At 46.3% G+C, this 18,677-nt stretch overlaps 1 protein-coding gene across 6 annotated transcripts in view; it reads right to left on the bottom strand.

The window, feature by feature from the left end:
* Positions 1 to 18,677, bottom strand: part of MTMR3 (myotubularin related protein 3) — a 74,768-nt gene that overhangs the window by 32,138 nt on the left and 23,953 nt on the right. For all 6 annotated transcript variants that reach the window (XM_057410913.1, XM_057410940.1, XM_057410949.1 and 3 more), the window contains 4 exons: positions 11,243 to 11,321; positions 6,245 to 6,320; positions 5,774 to 5,863; positions 4,502 to 4,618 (listed from right to left, as the gene is read on the bottom strand). In XM_057410913.1, coding sequence (XP_057266896.1) covers positions 4,502 to 4,618; positions 5,774 to 5,863; positions 6,245 to 6,247 — 210 coding nt within the window. In that variant the 5' untranslated portion in view covers positions 6,248 to 6,320; positions 11,243 to 11,321. The remainder of the gene's footprint in view (positions 1 to 4,501; positions 4,619 to 5,773; positions 5,864 to 6,244; positions 6,321 to 11,242; positions 11,322 to 18,677) is intronic.

Below are 18,677 nucleotides of genomic sequence, written 5' to 3'. Positions count from 1 at the left end.
TCCTGGTCATTATTCTTCCCCCAGTAAAACTCTGTGAAATTACCTGCCTCCACTCCCCATTCTTCCCACTGACAACTTCCATTTGCCTTGTTAGCTTCCTGGGGCTGATGCACGTGGGCAGCCGGACAGCAGCACAGTGAGCCTGCTCTTGACAGAGCCATCAATTCTATCTGCAGGCACTTCCCCATCTAATCATGGCTATCAGGATAAAGCAGTGCAGAGCAATCATTTTAGCTTTGACAAGAACACACACGCGTGGTTACGCCAGGACAAGCATACACATTACAGACAGGCCCAGAGCACTGCGTTCCTGCAGCATCCAGGGACCCCTTCCACTGGAGCAGCTTGCTCCAAGCCCCTGTGTCCAACCTCCCCTTGAACACTGCCAGGGATGGGGCAGCCACAGCTTCTCTGGGCACCCTGTGCCAGCGCCTCAGCACCCTCACAGGAAAGAGCTTCTGCCTCAGAGCTCAGCTCAGTCTCCCCTCTGGCAGGTTAAAGCCATTCCCCTTGGCCTGTCCCTACATCCCTTGTCCCAAGCCCCTCTCCAGCTTTCCTGCAGCCCCTTCAGGCACTGGAGCTGCTCTAAGGTCTCCCCTTCAGGAGCCTTCTCTTCTCCAGGCTGACCCAGTCCAGCTCTCTCAGCCTGTTGTCTTCTTGTTTTCCCAGTTCAGAGCCTGAAAACTGTCAGGGTTGTGTTATAGAAGGGTTACTTGGAACAGCACGAGGCCAAGGCTATGTCCGGTGTGTCCTGAAGCAGGGTATAGTAAAACATCTAGAAGAACTGAGGGTGCAAGGTCAACTCAGAAGGTCCTCAAGGAGTCTCCCCTAGGTGGAGTGAGCCGAATCCCCCCAGGTGTGATCTTGTTCATATTCCTACAAGGAGTGCCTGGAGCAAAATTTGCCTTTAACTACAACTAACTACACTCAGGATTTGTCTTGAAGGCAATCATTCAGGTTCCCCCTCTGCTTTCACAACCAACACACATGCAATGTGACACCTGGAGCATCAGGACCTGAGAACGTAACAAGGACTAAGCTATTGTTCAGCACAGATGAACCACGACTGTGCCACCTGAGGAAGGAAGATGCCAAACCAACCACTTGCATTGAAGGCCAAGCAAGGGATAGCTCATACTAAAGCTCTGCAGACTGAAAGTCGCCCTTATCTCACCAGCACGACTTTCTTTCACTGTGTCCAAACCCTGCTATTTGAAAGAGGCGGCCCCAGCTCCATGGTATCATGGACTACACTAACATCTGAGCTCTCCCATGCATGCGGTTAGCTTCCAGGGAGAAACCCTCAGCAGCTGCAAGCTTGAGATGTACTGAAGGGAAGGCAATGCACAGAGCTCAGCCTGGGAACCAACCTGCCCACGTGCACAGGGAGACCACTGTTGAGTCTGCACTTTTATCCCATGGATAAATGTAAGTCAACACTTCTGAATGTCATAATCCCTCCCATTTACGCATGGTCTACTGGATCTTTTAGGCTTGCATTTAAAACACCATGTTCCTGTTAATACTGTGATCTAGGAAGTTATCCATGGGAAAGATTCACACATACAGCTGTTTTCTGCAGTGTTGCAATGTGAGAATTACCAGCTTTTAAATGTATTCAAGCAGAGGTGCAGCAAGTGATGTAGCCGCGTTGTGCTACACACTGAGGCTTCACAAGCACCATTCTCATGGCCAGTCTGGTGAGCTGGAAACAGAAAACAGTGAGGTAAGAAACCAAAGGCCAGGAATCCATATTTAACTGGATTCCATTTCCCCCACACACTTGCCTTTACTAAGGGGTGAGTAGCTGATGGGCACACTGTTTTCTCTGGAGCACCATTCCTACCAGGAGAATGTTCCACCTACTTCAAGAGGAGATGCCAGAACAGCTCCACATTCAGACACAGGGAACTAGTTTGTTTTACAAGTACTCCAGCACAGATGTGTGTTAAGAATCCTCCTCCTTACAAAAGTGCCTCTCTCCCCTGAGGTGACAAGGACATTGGTGGGGCTGGACTGAGTCAGGACACTGATTCTTCTGAAAATCATTCAGAAAACCTTCAACACCAAACATTAATGAACATTTATACATGTTTAAAAAGTCTCAGAGGTGTTCTCTGAACAGCTCTAGTGTTCAAGGCCAGGTTGGACACAGGGGCTCGGAGCAAGCTGCTCTAGTGGAAGGTGTCCCTGCCTGTGGCAGGGGGTGGAGCTGGAGGAGCTGCAAGGCCCTTTCCAACCCAAACCATTCTACGATTCTATGACATAAAACTAGCAGGGAAGAGTCAAGATGAATTCAATCAAAACTTACTTAGTGAAGATTTCACTTAGAAAATCACCATTAGACCAATAATTTTGATCAACAATAACCAAAGTGATTATTACTCCAAAATTTAACAATTTAAACATTGTTCCTAATTATTGCAAGTATGCTTTAGCCTTAAAGATATTCTAAATCCTGTCTGCCTTGGAGTCCAGTGGAGTTCATATTATGGCATTAATGATGGTCATATGGGTTATGGAAGAATAAGCTGTATTCTGCTCGACCTCACACACTGTGTGATTGATGGTTAATGGTGACACATGGAGCAGAACTAACAACCTCAGAGCAGAGAGCACAGTGAGAGGGCAGATGTGGTTCTGGGTAACCTGATGTAGCTGAACATGTCCCTGCTCATTGCAGGGGGTTGGAATTGGATGAGCTTTGAAGTCCCTTCAACCCAAACCATTCTAAGATTCTATGAAAGTCCGGGAAACAAGATCAACCTGGGAATATTGACAAGCTTTTATGGACTTTTTCCTGAACACAAAGAATATTATTCAAGAAACATGTTTGTATCACAAAGCAGCAAAGGAATCCTACAAAGCACGTGCCTCATATCACACCTTCTCCCTGCTGCCAGCAGAACACAGAGATGCATCTGGCTGACTGCACTTGAGGCATCCCAGCACCCAGCTTTGCCCTGGCTGCCATCCTGCTGCGTGCTGGCACCTAAACCTCAACTTTAAAGTCTTAAGTTATACTCCAGGATGGAGTATGGAATGAGGAGAGTGAAAGCACAGTTACGCTACCCCCTGCACATGCACCTACTTGTATTAGCTCCTTTGCATGGTCAGCAGGGAAAATAGTACTCCCTTAAGTTTCCAATTCAATTCTTGGCATCACAGACTTTTTGCCATCAGCTTATTCAAAAGTAATACCTTTACCTGCTGAAAACCCCCCATCATTGTGGATTTTAGCACTTTAATGCTGCACAGATGTCCACCAGCCCAGCAGACACCCCTATTCAGCTTGCTACACTGACAGTCCATGAACTCAAATGGCACTTGAAGAAGCGATTGATGGTAACTGACACAGGCACGTTTCAAAGTCTGCAGATAACACAGCTCTATGATTAGAGAGAGACATAAACCAGCAAGGACTGAGTTTCAGTTAATAAACAACAGTTTTATAGGTTAATCATTTGGTTCTGGCACAAAACAATAAAGAACAACTTAAATTTAAGATTGCCATGGCATCAAAAATTAACTCAGGTGCACAGGAGATCCTGATGTTCCAGCCCACTGTGTCACACGTGTCTCAGCCATGGAGGTGTTGTTGGACACAGGTCAAGTCTCATTTTGCTTCCCTTGCTTTTCTAGCTCTGGATGAACACACAGCTTTGGTGTTTTACACTTCACTCACCACTCTGTGGTTCAGGGTTTATGGCTGACACGTGGCAGTTGTGAGCAACTAACCAGGGTCAGGACTTGTCCTGAAATAAGGAGACGGGTAAAAACCTATCATCAGGAGGAAAAGAATAACATGCTTTGGGTCTTTGGATTTTACTTTACTGGGTTTATTACAAACAGCCAACAAAGTATTTGTGTGCCATGTGGGATGCCCTATCAAATTCTGTGTCATTCACAAAGACCATTTCAACTAGTAAGATGCTCTAGGTAAGTATAACCCACTGCAAAGGACTACACAATGCCCATTTAACTCATGTCTATGATGATGAGTAGCCGGATATGTAACAATATTTAAGAGGGGATACTGCAGAGTAAGAAATGTGCAGGCCTGTGAAGGTGAGGTTGAATTCACAGGTGTCTCACATCAATGACTGTATTCATACTGTCCAACTTCAGACATGCAACTGCAGTAGTTACCTACTTCCACCTTTTGAAGCTCCAAGCAAGGAAGGAATTTAGCTTAGGTGCTCCAAACAGCGCTTTGGAAGACCTTTTGTTTCTCTACTAATTATATACAGAGCTTAGGGAGAGCAAAAGGCTGATGCAGCCAGCTGTAAAGGGAACATAAAGCTGAGCGACATGAAGTTTCCTTACAAAGCCTGATTTTCAGAGATGCTGAGTCATCTTTTGCTGCCTAAATACGTATTTGAGCATCATAAAGAGATTTTTCAAAGAGCATCATAAAGAGATTTTCAAAGCAGGATCACCAGGCTTTTATCCCAAAGTCTCTTATCTGGGTTGAGTTCAGAATACCACAAACAACACTTACATTCACAACAGACTCCTTGAATTTGATGTGAAGCCTGTAATTGGAAAGTGCAATGATGGCATCCTCTGCTCGTCCTACGTACTCCGTACTCTCACCATGCAGTTCAATGAACGGGACCTTCAGAAGGGGAAGGAAAAAGTCTTTTAGAAAGCATTAACCAAAACCATTTCCCTCCTGGAAGCACACAACATCATGAAATCAAAAGGAACACTGCTGAGAATTGAGCCTGGCTGTTACTGCTAAGAAGGGAAGTCTTGGGTCAGGTTGGTACAAGGTTAACTGCAGCCTTTTCAGAAATGGTACCTCATTTTCTCTTCATTTTCCTGAGCAGGAAGGGCTTGGTCAGGGAAAACCAGGAATCTTTATGACAAACCTGAGCAAACTCTCCTCACATTTAGGCAAGCAGTCAGACCAACCCCTTGACTTATGCTCTTCCTCCTTACTTAACGGAGAGTGACATCTCCTTCACGTTTCTAAATTCACCCTAAAGTAGGCAAAACATGCAAGATGAACAATCTTCTGTGCTACTGGTCATCAATATTCCCTAAGCAAGCTCAGGTAACCAGCTCAGAGCGGATAAATCGTAGCTTTCGCTTTGGATCTCTCACTGCAAATACGGAAATGCATGATGTGCTGCTGTTAGAGAGGCTGAAAACCTGCAGTTGTATCACACTGCACATAAAACTGCAACTGTTTGATTAGAAATGTGACTTAAGCCCAGTTTAGCTAAGCTGGGTGAAGAGTATCCATGCTCAACTTGGAAATAACCTGGGGATACACCAACTTAGCTTAAATCAAGTAAAAAGTTTCTATTGAAGGAAACAAACTACTTCAGTTGATTGGAGTGTCTACATGGATAAAGCATGTAACTAAAAATGATTTCAAAAGAAACTTTGGAAAACTAAGAAACCAATAAGTACCCATTTTGTGCAACATAAAACTTCTGGCTTCTCAGTGGCAAGAAGCAATGGGAGTATCTAACTACATTAGTGTGGGCTTTTTAAAGAACCATGTTCTAAACTATGGACTAAAACCTAGCATTGAAACTCCTACACAAGTACTGGCTCTGTATTTCAGACATTCTAAGGATTCTCTAGTACCAGAACACCCAAGTTCTGCTCTACCAACAGCACATGAGCATTTAAACAGAAAATGGGTTTCTCCTCTTACTGTGCTCATTGTGCATGAAAATTCTACTGGAGAAGCCAGAGAACACACAGCTCAACGGGAGACACTGGGATCCCCACTAGCAAGGAACAGTGTGGAGATTACCTGAAGGTTCTCATCCTCTCGGATCAGCTGCTTCCTGGGAAAAATCTGATTAGCCTGGATGCATTCAAGGCTGTGCTGAGTCTCTTCATCCTGAGGAACAAAGCGTTACAGTGAACTGCAGCACTGCCACTTGCTGCCTGCCTTCTTCACCACACAGCAAGCTATCGGCTCCAGCGGGAGGAAGTGCAGAGAAGTCAGGTATCAGTCACTTACTAAAGTTACTCCACGTTCAAAGACAAGCATTGAAACAACTAAATATGATACTATAACATGTTTCCTTCCTGCAGCCTGATTAGAAAGTCATAAATAATAGAAAACCTTATGACTGTATGAGGAAAAAAGGCATCAGCCCAGTCTAGCCCAGCACTACCTTAAAATTCAACCCCCCCATGTGTAAACTTTAATTCTCTGGTGTTTTGAACTTTAGCCTATTCTGCTCTGTAAGAGGCCCCACAAAGCCCTTTTCCTTACCATGACAGGCCCTGGAGCAGAGGAGCAATCCTCGTCTTTACTCACGATGCTTTGAGGCTCTTTCTTCACTTAAAATCTAGAAAATCAGAAAAGTGTAAGGATGAAGTTAAATTCACTTCCTTTTGGCAAATAAATACAAATTAACTTTTAAAGCCTGAGGATTTAGCTGTCAGAAAGCTGTGATCAAACATAAGAAGACAAAATCCATTTAAAGTGACTCTCCTGGGAGACAGAATGGTTCAAAATGTGTCTGCTCCTTCTGAAGGATCACCTGAGAAGGTGGTGCTGGAGGGCACCTGCCTGCACGCAGCCCTCACGCTACTGCTGCTGTAATTCAAACATGTTCAGCAGCTCAGAGCACCCTCCATTATCTCCCAAGTCCTTTGCACATGGCAATGTGCAGGTTACACACACAGGTTATCAAACCAAAGGGATCGGGGGCATCAGATGCTCTGGTATCTAAACAGAGGTTGTTGGATCCTCCTCAAGTAACCTTGTTCCAACTACAGCATACGAATTAGAATTCATATACAGATAAAATCCCTCATTGTAGAGTTATGACTCATTTTTACATCAATAGGTGTGTCAAAACATCCATTTTCTTGCACCAACCTTCCCAAGACCACACACTGGAAGAAGCTCTTCCCTGTGAGGGTGCTGAGGCGCTGGCACAGGGTGCCCAGAGAAGCTGTGGCTGCCCCATCCCTGGCAGTGTTCAAGGCCAGGTTGGACACAGGGGCTTGGAGCAAGCTGCTCTAGTGGAAGGGGTCCCTGCCCGTGGCAGGGGTTGGACTGGAGGAGCTTTAAGGTCCCTCCCAACCCAGGCCAGGCTGGGATTCTATGGCCTGCTCATTCCGCTATCTAACGATCCCAAATCCTTTACCATCTGCAGATTTTCTGGCAGTACTGATTATACCTAACCTGAACTTCCCCTGTTTCAGTTTGAAACCATCACCCCTTGTCCTATCACTAAAGTCCCTGATGAAGAGTCCCTCTCCAGCGTGCCTGTAGCCCCCTTCAGACATTGGAAGCTGCTCTGAGGTCTCCACACAGCTTCTCTTGTCCAGGCTGAACAGCCCCAGTGTTCTCAGCCTGGCTCCATAGGTCCTCAGAGCAGGGGAGAAACAGTGGATAAAAATTTGGAAGTTGGTTCAAAATCACACAGCTTGCAGAAGGATGTGTGTGTGTGTGTGTGTGTAAAAGGAGGAAATTATGAGAGAATTGAGCTGGAACTGCCACTAATTCACTAAAAATTTATGCAAAAAAGATCAAAAAATGCCAATTTTAAACAAACAAAAGCTACAAAACTTGACAGAAGTTGGAATCTATCAAGTATGGAAACTGATAAGGAGAAATCAAACACCAGCACAGAAGTTTCCATGCCTGCAGGAACAACAGGGAGTAGGAACATTCTTTTAAGTTGCCAGAAACAACGGGGATCTAGAATACAATTTACCACCAGTGAGATGGAGACAGCATTACTGCTGGTATTGGTTTAAAAAAGGCAGAATCCTTGAACACTTTTGTTCCAAAAGAAGCAGAGGAAAGATGGTTCATATGTAACCCATGCTGTAACCATGGTTCATATGGAAGCCATGCTATAACTGACGAGAACATTTAAAGGAGCACAACGATTAAAGCTAAAGAGGTCATAAATTCTTCAGGTTTCATCTTTAATGCACCAGAAGCCATCAAATTCCAGTCCCTGTATTCAGAACAAGAGCCTGGGCCTGATTCCAGCACGACTTGGTATTTTACACAGGTTGTGTTTGGGTCCACTTATCTTCAAGCCCATGTCTGCTCTTGACTTGGAGATACCAGGAAAGGAGAGGTTCAGCAGTTCCCTCCAACACATCTGCCTTCAGCTTCCAATCTCTGGATCTCCCTGTATGTTTTTCAGCTCACATGGTGTCCCCATTCTTCTTGATGCCCAAGATTTGAAGACTGAGCCTTTTGCTCAACCCAATTTAAGCTGATGGCTGGCTGAGCAACAGGCTGATTTGTCCAACCAGCCTCTGCCTTGCAGCTCAGCTGTCAAGAAAGGTACAGACTGTAGTAACTCTGCAGTGTATCCTGATGCAATGAGGACTATGAGTCAAGACAAGGTGGGTTTAAAACTTGAGGTTTGCATAAATCTCCTTCTCCATCCTTACAGTAATGGTAAGGTCCACATCCAGCTGCCAGGTGTACAGCTGGCCAGGAGAAGAGCAAGGGCACATCTGTGTGCACACTTCTGAGGACATCTCAGTCTCCACTTCAGCTGGCTGCTGGAGCCAGACGTTACCTTCTGTGACCACCCACCTCTCCACCAGCCCCAATTCTGCTCTGCCAGAATAGCACCACTGTTAAAAGCCGTTAAGATCAAACACTTCTAGAGCAATTCATCATGATAACTTCTGTAGGACTTCAGCAAAGCTTTAAACATTAATAGGAAAGCCTGAACAGAAAAATTCCTTGCTATTCCAGAAAACACCTTCAAAGACAATTACCAGAGAAACAACAACCTAATTAAAAAGATGAGCTTTATTACACAGCTAAAGCCTGCTCAGTATCACTGATGAAAAGTTTTCATATGTTAGGCACTGTGTTGTAACCAAACTGTTCCTTTCTACTTCAAATTGATTAGATACATTTATCTTTAAAGTTTACTACATCTACATAGTAATAAAGCCAGGATTACCTTAGGAAATTAGGGCTTTTAAAAATTTCTTGCAGCTGTGCTCCTAAAATCCATCATAAACCATCAGCAGAGACTATGCAAGTGACTGCAGGAGAACTTCGTGCTTAACTGCTGCATTCAGCTGCAAACAGCTTCTACTAGAATAGTGTGTGCTGGTTCATATGTGTATGGGAATTTGCCTTCTTAAGGTGAATTTTAGGAAAGCTGTGTGAAAAAACATGCCCAGTTCAGTTTTAATCGGGATTTTTCTCCCCTGTGAGGGTGCTGAGGCGCTGGCACAGGGTGCCCAGAGAAGCTGTGGCTGCCCCATCCCTGGCAGTGTTCAAGGCCAGGTTGGACACAGGGGCTTGGAGCAAGCTGCTCTAGTGGAAGGGGTCCCTGCCTGTGGCAAGGGTTGGAACTGGAGGAGCTTTAAGGTCCCTTCCAACACAAACCAGGCTGGGATTATCAGATGGATGATTTATCTTGGCCATATCATGGTTTACAAGAACTTATAAGACTGGTTCTAATGCAAATATCTTGCACACTCACACTGCAACCAGATATTAGTGAAAGGCTTCATCAACTTCTGTGCCACAACACAAAAGTACTTCTAAAAATTGCTGGGAGAAGGAGCAAGAAACATTGAATTGTTAGAACAAAGTTGGCTGATCCGATGGACAGCAGATACTGAGAGCAAGAATTGATTTCCCATCACGTCAACAAGCTGACCCCACTCCATCATCTCACCACTGCTGGAGGGAGCACGAGGGAAAGGAAAGACCCCGCTGGGGACAGGACCAGGGCCCCTACACTCTTCTCAGAGGCAGCCCCTGAGATTAACTCTGAAAGACCACTTCCAATTTCACTTCTTCTATCCCAAAGCTTTGGAACTCGCTTCCACCTGCACGCAGAACAGAATCAGAATTCCCATTGTGTTTAACTGTAGCTGGCAAATCATCAGCTCTTCCCCGATAGAAAAGACCATTTCCCAGAAATGCAATGGAAATGGTCCAGCACACCTTAGATATCTGACCAGGAAAACACCTTCATAAAATGCATCCTCAAATTCAGGCTCCTACTGATCAATAATCACCTATAAGGAGCAGATATCTTCTACAGAGTGCACCGAAACTCATTTTTATTGTTAGAACAGCATTTTTTGCCAAGACTGAGGCCAGAAAAGATGATGTTATCAAGTTACCGTGCTGTCCTTTCAACTGCAGTTTCATCTATATTAAATTACACCAAAAAAAGGGCTAGTCTTGTTAATTCGCCATCTTTATGTTCTGCCTGAAAGGATGAGTGATTACTTAAGGTTGTAACCTCAGTCTGTGTTCATCTAGGATGGGAACATCTTAATTACCTTTCATTTCAGATGTGCCTCTGCTCTAAATGTTGTATGTAATTAAGGCTGGCAATAACCATCTGTTTGTAGTGATTCTAAACAAAAAAGATGATGTAAATAAAGGATCATTTAAATTCACCTATGTTTAAATTAAGTTCGACTTACAGCAAGGAGAAAGAAAAATGAGAGGGAAAAAAAGGAAGAAGGAAATAGCCAAGTGGTTCACTGTTCCCTGCCCACCTCCTGAATTCCATTTATTTCAGTATCAAAATCACACTGGGTTGACCCTCAGGCTCAGAACAGCTATTCACACCCTGTGGCACCACTGCCCTCGGCATTTTAAACAGGAACCCCAAAGTTTTGACTTAGAAGATTAGAATCCCAGCCTGGCTTTGGTTGGAAGGGACCTTAAAGCTCCTCCAGCTCCAACCCCTGCACAGGCAGGGACCCCTTCCACTGGAGCAGCTTGCTCCCAGCCCCTGTGTCCAACCTGGCCTTGAACACTGCCAGGGATGGGGCAGCCACAGCTTCTCTGGGCACCCTGGGCCAGCGCCTCAGCACCCTCACAGGGAAGAGCTTCTGCCTAAGAGCTCAGCTCAGTCTCCCCTCTGGCAGGTTCAAGCCATTCCCCTTGGCCTGTCCCTACATCCCTTGTCCCAAGCCCCTCTCCAGCTTTCCTGCAGCCCCTTCAGGCACTGGAGCTGCTCTCAGGTCTCCCCTTCAGGAGCCTTCTCTTCTCCAGGCTGACCCAGCCCAGCTCTCTCAGCCTGGCTCCAGAGCAGAGCTGCTCCAGCCCTCGCAGCAGCTCCATGGCCTCCTCTGCACTCGCTCCAACAGCTCCATGTCCCTTCTGGGTTGCTGCCCCAGAGCTGGTGCAGGACTGCAGAGGCGGGGGTGGGGTGTCTCATAATTAAGAGAGGAATCATTGATAACCACTGAACCCACCTTCAACAGGCAGCTCATCTCACCAAAGTAATACCATTTAGCTTACCAAAGAACAAGAGGGAATAAACCAGTCCTCTGTCCCAGAAAGTTTCAAGCTATGTTCTTCTGATACTTCACATTGGCAACTGCAAATAAAAAGATGGCATTTTAAAACATGAACCTGAAAAAACACACATGTTGAACAGCCAGCAACTTATACAAGAACTTCAACTGCTACGGGAGCTTGCCTTCATTAAACAGTACTATGTAAGGGGCAGCTGCTGAGCACTTGATATGCCCAAAGAGGGAATTCAGTGACTGGATCTGTCAGGCAAGTGTGTGCTGGTTGAGGCCTCCTTTCTGCTAAGGGGCAGGTCAGAAATCATGGCCACGAAGCCATTTAAGCTTGTTTTAAACTTCTTTGGTGCACAGACATGAAAAATAACCCAGCCCGTAGCAATACAAAGCGAGAGGAGAGCTCTCTCACATAAGACCCAGCTGCTTTTGCATTCGTCCTCAAAAGTGGGCTTTAATTTTACACTACAATCAGCTTTCCCACTGAAATCAGCTGCCCCAAAGCAGAGACACAGACCTCCATGAGTGCTCACTGCCCAACTAGTGCTGGGCAAACTGCAGCCAACCCAAGGCAACCAGCAATGCCCACATGGTACCACTCCTCCGGAGCCCCATCTTTTACTTCCCAAGTGCCATACATCAGTGCCTCAACAAGAAGTGTCAGCACTGTGTAGCAAAGACAGATTTGTCCGAAAGTGATCTGGGAAAAAAGCTCTGATTTGCTTCATTCCCACAGAATCACTTCAGTAGGTGGCCAGAGCCTCCTATAGCACTGGAATGATGGCTGGGACACAACGTTCCACACTAAAACACCCAAACCCTAAAATTACGTGTCCCAGACTAACACGGCCATTCCTTGAGCATGCAAGCAGCCAAGCTGATGGAATTCCACTCCCTTGTATCCCGTGTGCCAGAGGATTTGCTCTTCACAATACCTTGGAGCTCTCCCAAGAGCATGCTGCATGGGTATGTGCCTGGAAAGCCGAACTGTATAAACACAGGATCCTCCTGCTACAAAGGGTTTGCTCCTACTCTGACTGGCCACAGCTACTGGGAGTTTCACATTCAGCTCCATTAATAGAACGTAAATCTCTGGTTTGGAGCTGTCTTGTCCTTTAGGGCTTATGACAGGGGAAAAAAGACAATCTGTACGAAAGGATGTATAATTTTAAGACCAAGCAGAAGAAGTTTTAAAGGTACATTTAAGTAGCAAAATGAGGCTTTAACTCTTAAAATCTTTTTACTTTAAAAGGAAAACATGCAGCAAGCCAAAGTTCTGACATTTCACACAGCGGACACAAGTTAGGGGCATCTCATCTCTATCTCCCTTCAGCTGGTATTTAGACAACCTGTGGTATGACAAACTACGCTGTGGATGATCACAACTGTCACCAGCCTCTGCTCCTCATGGATTGCAATGCTGAAGTAGTTTCTAAGAGCAACATTCAGTTACCTGCAGGAAAGATCGATGTTGTTTAACTTGGTTTAGAATCTCTCTCAGCCAACAACTCAAATGCCAGTCCCAGTAGTTATATAGATTGGTAATTCATTGTCACAGAACCATGGAATGGTTTGGGTTGGAAGGGACCTTAAAGCTCCTCCAGCTCCAACCCCTGCCACGGGCAGGGACACCTTCCATAGAGCAGCTTGCTCCAAGCCCCTGTGTCCAACCTGGCCTTGAACACTGCCAGGGATGGGGCAGTCACAGCCTCTTAATCACAGCACACAAGGCACAGAGCACACAGTTTTACTTTGAGGAACCAGCCTGAGCATGCAACAAGTTCAACTTCACAGCCACGTGGTTGTACAAAGTCCCCTTTGACAGGAAACCAAAAAAAGAAGCCATGAAGAGCACTACACAACTCCAGTGACTCTTCAGAGCCAGTTTGCTGGCCAGGTCCTTGCTCTGAAACAGGAGAGATACAGACGGAGGGTAGCAGAAGGCGGACTTAGTTTGTGTGTTTTAAGTCCAAGATAGAAACAAACCTTCACAAGACCTGCAATAAAGTTGTTATTGAATTTAATGAGGTTTGGAAGAAGCCCCTGAATCCCAGGAGTTTTCTGGAACGGTTTAAAAACAGGACAAACACATTTCAATACAAGTGCTAATAGTCCCGCTTTGTCCCTGCCAGCACTGGAAGCGCTCCAGGCTGGGCTCCTCGGCATTCCCCCGCAAGGCTGCAGGCACAGATAAGCACCTTGGACCTTATCACTTCCCAAGTAACTCTTGTGCCAAAGCAAAAGGAAAAGCTGACTGTAAGAAGAAACACAGCCCTGAACTCTACTGGATCTCAAACCAGTTACCGACAGGAGGAGCAACCCCAGCACCGGTGTGGAAATAGCTGTTAACACAATTAAACACAGAGATCACTGCCCCTGAGGATGGGCTGCAGCCTTCCCCTCCGCGTGCTCCCACCACTTCCTCTGCATCAGCTCTGCCGTTTGATCCACAATGAGCAGATTCACAGAATCCAGCCTGGTTTGGGTTGGAAGGGACCTTAAAGCTCCTCCAGCTCCAACCCCTGCCACGGGCAGGGACACCTTCCACTGGAGCAGCTTGCTCCAAGCCCCTGTGTCCAACCTGGCCTTGAACACTGCCAGGGATGGGGCAGCCACAGCTTCTCTGGGCACCCTGTGCCAGCGCCTCAGCACCCTCACAGGGAAGAGCTTCTGCCTAAGAGCTCAGCTCAGTCTCCCCCTCTGGCAGGTTAAAGCCATTCCCCTTGGCCTGTCCCTACAGGCCCTTGTCCCAGGCCCCTCTCCAGGTTTCCTGCAGCCCCTTTAGGCACTGGAGCTGCTCTCAGGTCTCCCCTTCAGGAGCCTTCTCCTCTCCAGGCTGACCCAGCCCAGCTCTCTCAGCCTGGCTCCAGAGCAGAGCTGCTCCAGCCCTCGCAGCAGCTCCATGGCCTCCTCTGCACTCGCTCCAACAGCTCCACGTCCCTCTTGTGCTGCTCCCCAGAGCTGGATGCACCACTGGGAAAGTGAAGGGTAGAAGATGGAAAAAGGAACGGGACCATTTCAGTAAATCCTACAAAAAGTCAACTGTGCCTAGTAAAGGAACTGGCTTTGCACCGTCTTTCTTCCTGCACTGTCCCATTCCCACAGCTGGTTTGCCATTTCTTTATTCAGGCACAGCTACTGAAGGGCAGATCAACACTGCCCAGTTTTCACTGTGAAGCCCCTCTGCCACAGGGCTCCAGGACTCAAGGTGATGAGAACAGGAACAGTCAAAACGAAGCTTTTCCTTCGAACCATCTCCTTAGAATCCTTCCCTGTTGACTCTTTTGGGCACTTGGGCATTAGGTGCACGCTTCAGTTAGCGCACAGCTCTTGCATCCACTGGTTGTTGGGAGATGCTCTGGAGGAGCAGTGCGATAGTGTTATCACACTGTGTGAAACACCAATCATAACGTGATTCTAAGGTGGAAACTTCCAAGGTGTAGAGCTTTCATCCCTGGAATATTCCAAACCTGGGCAGCCCCTGAGCACCCCAACATCACAGCTGGCCCTACCCCAAGCACAGCACTGGAGTACATGGCCTCCAACCTAAACTACACAAATCTGTGACAAGGGTTTTCTTGACATTTCTTTAAATAAAACATTGGCCAATAGCTTGGAAAAACACCCTCGAGTTTTAACAAACACGTTTGTTGAATTCACAGACTGGAAAGTTGTCCCTCCAGTTTGTTAGCTGAAGGGCTGTATCCAGCAAGAACAGAGGAGGAATGACTGGCTAAGCATAAAGTGAAAAGGCAGAAGAAAACAGCAGCTTTGGAACAAAACAAATCTGAACTTCCCCTAGCTGCAGACAAACTGTCCTCATAGAGATGTAGGGAAACCAAACCACAAGTGACTGTTGTAAAGGTGTATTTTTTTCCTCTCTTTGCTGAAGTAGGGCATATGTGCATGGGTTAGGCCATACCATGTCACAACCTTAACACAACACATGTGGCTGATGGTTAAAAGCTCTCTACTCCTGACTCACAGTATTACTGTATCACTCTACATTCCTGACTTCACAGTATTACTGTATCACTCTACATTCCTGACTTCACAGTATGACTGCTCCGACAGAACCATCTCTGCAGTGACTGGACCTCCTCTCACACCTTTACCATCACACATGTACCAGCCATACCCCACCTTTGTGTCTGGCTGCTTTCTGCCCAGCTTTAACTCACATATTGGATATCAATTGTTCTCCTCTTTCCTTCTATGTTCTTAGTGGATTCTACTTGCTTCCCCCCCAAACTATTTCTACCCTACTCAGTGTGCTAAGGAATAGGAACAGAAGACCACTATCAGCTCCCTTCCACTTGGGCAATGTGGTTAGCTTGTGGCTGAGCTAAAAACCACTGAGAGGGTGGGAGCACTGGAGCTGGCACCATGGACACCGGTGCTCCCAGTGCTGGGCAAACTGAGCTCACTGTTTAACAGAGAGCTTTAAAACCTGTGCACAAAGAAGGAATGCTGATCTTCAGGGAGAAATCTTCTGGTTTCTACTGCCACATGCCTCCTCTATCACACACTTACCTAAATTGTAAAGTGACATGATTCCCAGTTTGGAAAGCTGCTGAATATGAAGGTCTGTCCACATCAACACTCAACTGCAACACAGAGTAAGTGGAGACGAGCAGCCACACTGAGCATCTCACCTGTCCTCAGCACCATCCCTGGCAGTGTTCAAGGCCAGGTTGGACACAGGGGCTTGGAGCAAGCTGCTCTAGTGGAAGGTGTCCCTGCCCATGGCAGCAGGTTGGGACTGGATGAGCTTCAAGGTCCCTTCCAAGCCAAATCAGGCTTGGATGCTGTGCTTAACACAGATAGGAAGCATCAAACTAAGAGCATTTTGAAAACTGCCGATTCCATTTTCCATTCTACCTGTGCTGCTGCACAGTAAAGAATAAACTCTAAGAGTCCAAAGCATCACAAAGGTTTTGCACCATGTCACTGCACTGACTCATAGGTTAATGGTGGGTAATTGAGTCTCCTGTGGATCCCTTCACAGGTAGGCATATTAGCTTCCTTCGCCATCCCACTAAGAAGCATTAGGCTGTTTTTAAAGCAGTTTGAGCTGATGATCTTTGCATACCAGTTAAAAAGATCACTTCTTGCACTCTTCCAAAACTAAATGCAGAAGCAGCAGGTCAAAAAGTTACAAGGAAAACCATCTCAAACAGTAACAAAGGTTGAAAGGGCAGAGGAGCACGGGAGGAGAGGCAGTAGAAGCCCTCCTGAGACTTCAGCTACCTGATAACTCAATGGAAGTTATTGGATCTGGCATTAAGAGGTCCATTTTTGATGTACATACACAAACCAGGATACAATTTGCCCACTGGAGATCTTCTGATGAACCACTGGAAGTTTAAAGCTCAAATGAACAACCCATTCTGTCATTTTCCTTTTATTTCAGTTACTCCACATTCCCCAGCTTGACATACATGACAGACAAGTAACATCTACCAGGAAGGACCAACGAGTGACATGGCTCTGTCTGAAGTGTGGAGAGATCTGCAAGGAAGGGATCCAAATCTGCCAGTCATGCATGAGAGCTGACAGGACCCTGAACACTGACCTGGGCCTGAGCTGGTGGACACTCAACAGACTTGTATAGGTTCTAAGCTAAAGAAGTGACCAAGTGTCACCTTTGTGTGTGGAAGCAGATGTTCACTCCAAATGTAACCAAAGAGCCTCCATGAGAAGTAGGGCAATGTCAGACTGAAGCTCTGAAATGGAAAAAGCAAGAGAGCAAGCCTGAGATCAGACAGCCAAGCTTTCCACTTGCAGAACAGAGCAAGGAGGGAGTAATTTGCTCCTCATACTTCCCATTCTTGCTCTGAGGTCCTCACAGCCCATTTGCCATGAGTCACGCTTCCCTCCCATAGTTATTCCTTTCTAGAAGGCAACAAACAAACAGGGGTAAGAGGCTGCTAATCAGAGTCTCAAAGGTTTTACTCATCCTTCCCAAACACCTATTCATGCCCTTGCCCTCCTCCATAACACTGTGCTTGAACTCAATCCTTTCTGTTACCCGGCTGAGCACTGCGAAGGGGCAGCTGCTCTTGTGGGAGAGCAGCATTACACAGCACCCATGAGGACAGGCTCCTTACACCCTGCATTGCACTAACAGTCAATGCAACACTAAAGAGATCTACAAGTAATTCAAAGAGAGCTTGGAAACCAGGAAGCAGCAAGTCTGATGTGAAGACTCCTTTGGAGTTACAAACTATGCTCCTATCAGTGTTTTCCCCACTAAACTCCATGAGAAAACCTACACAAAGTTATAGCTATCAGCTCCTAAGTGGGTAAGTTGACCACATTTTCACCATGCTTCATCTGGCACAAAGCTTTTAAAACCTCTTTAGCAAAACACCACTCGGTTCCTTTGTCACAAGACAGCTTTACTGAAATACCAAGTACCTGCTATGAATAAGCATTTATTTCTCAAAGCATTAAGTAGGTTAAATTAATACAGGGAACTGACCCCCCCACAGAAGCTGACTAATAGCACTGATCAACTACAGAGCTAGGATCTGCTGGGACACAGTCAGGGCCGTTATCTGTTACCAGGGCTTTCTTTTATTGCACACCTTGCACAGTGCTGTTATGGAGTACAGTTTTCATAGAATCAGGGAATGGTTTGGGTTGGAAGGGAGCTTAAAGCTCCTCCAGCTCCAACCCCTGCCATGGGCAGGGACCCCTTCCACTGGAGCAGCTTGCTCCAAGCCCCTGTGTCCAACCTGGCCCTGAACACTGTATCTATTTATTTCTCAAAGCACAAAAAAGATGAAATGGGAATGGCAGAATTTAGTTCAAACACCAACTGCCCTCAAGAAGCCCTGACCTGCACTGAAGCTATTAAAGAGACAACCATGTCCTGTACCAGGAGGACCTGAATCCATCCCTAGGTGTAACACAATAGTGATGCTTCCACCAGCATCTGTCAACCCTGGGGTGAAGCTTCAGCTGCAAGAGGCCACTTGTTAATGAACTGACCACCTAAATCTCCCATTTCAGGAGTTCATCAAGGCTCAGGAGAGCTTTTCTAGGATCCTAAACAGCCACTTTCTAGAGAGCACACAAGTAATTGTTTGTGCATCATCCACGAGACTGCCCAGCCATGAACCTCAACAGCCTCAGTGCTCAACCAGCTGCTAAATACATGTAAATACTGGAAATAACATCAGGCAAAGGCCAAATTACAAGGAGATAACCCCATGTGTGCTTGTGCATGATAAGGAGAGCAGCAAGAGCTGGGTAAGGAACCACGAGCAGCTTCAGTGAGTGCAAGGAATTTTCTGCCACTCCTATTGAGACAGCGAGTTCCAGTTTGAAGCCAGACACGGGATTTACTGGAACAGGTTACTGCCCTCCAGCCAACCCCTTCCAGACTGGAACACACAGGTTATTGCATCAACCCATTGCCA

Source organism: Pezoporus wallicus, unplaced genomic scaffold, assembly GCF_028554395.1.
Source record: "Pezoporus wallicus isolate ANWC-B61680 ecotype Strahan unplaced genomic scaffold, APGP_CSIRO_Pwel_v1 contig_8226, whole genome shotgun sequence".
NCBI lineage: Eukaryota > Metazoa > Chordata > Aves > Psittaciformes > Psittacidae > Pezoporus > Pezoporus wallicus.
Note: the sequence above shows the minus strand (reverse complement) of the source record. Positions and strands in the feature narration are given on the sequence as shown.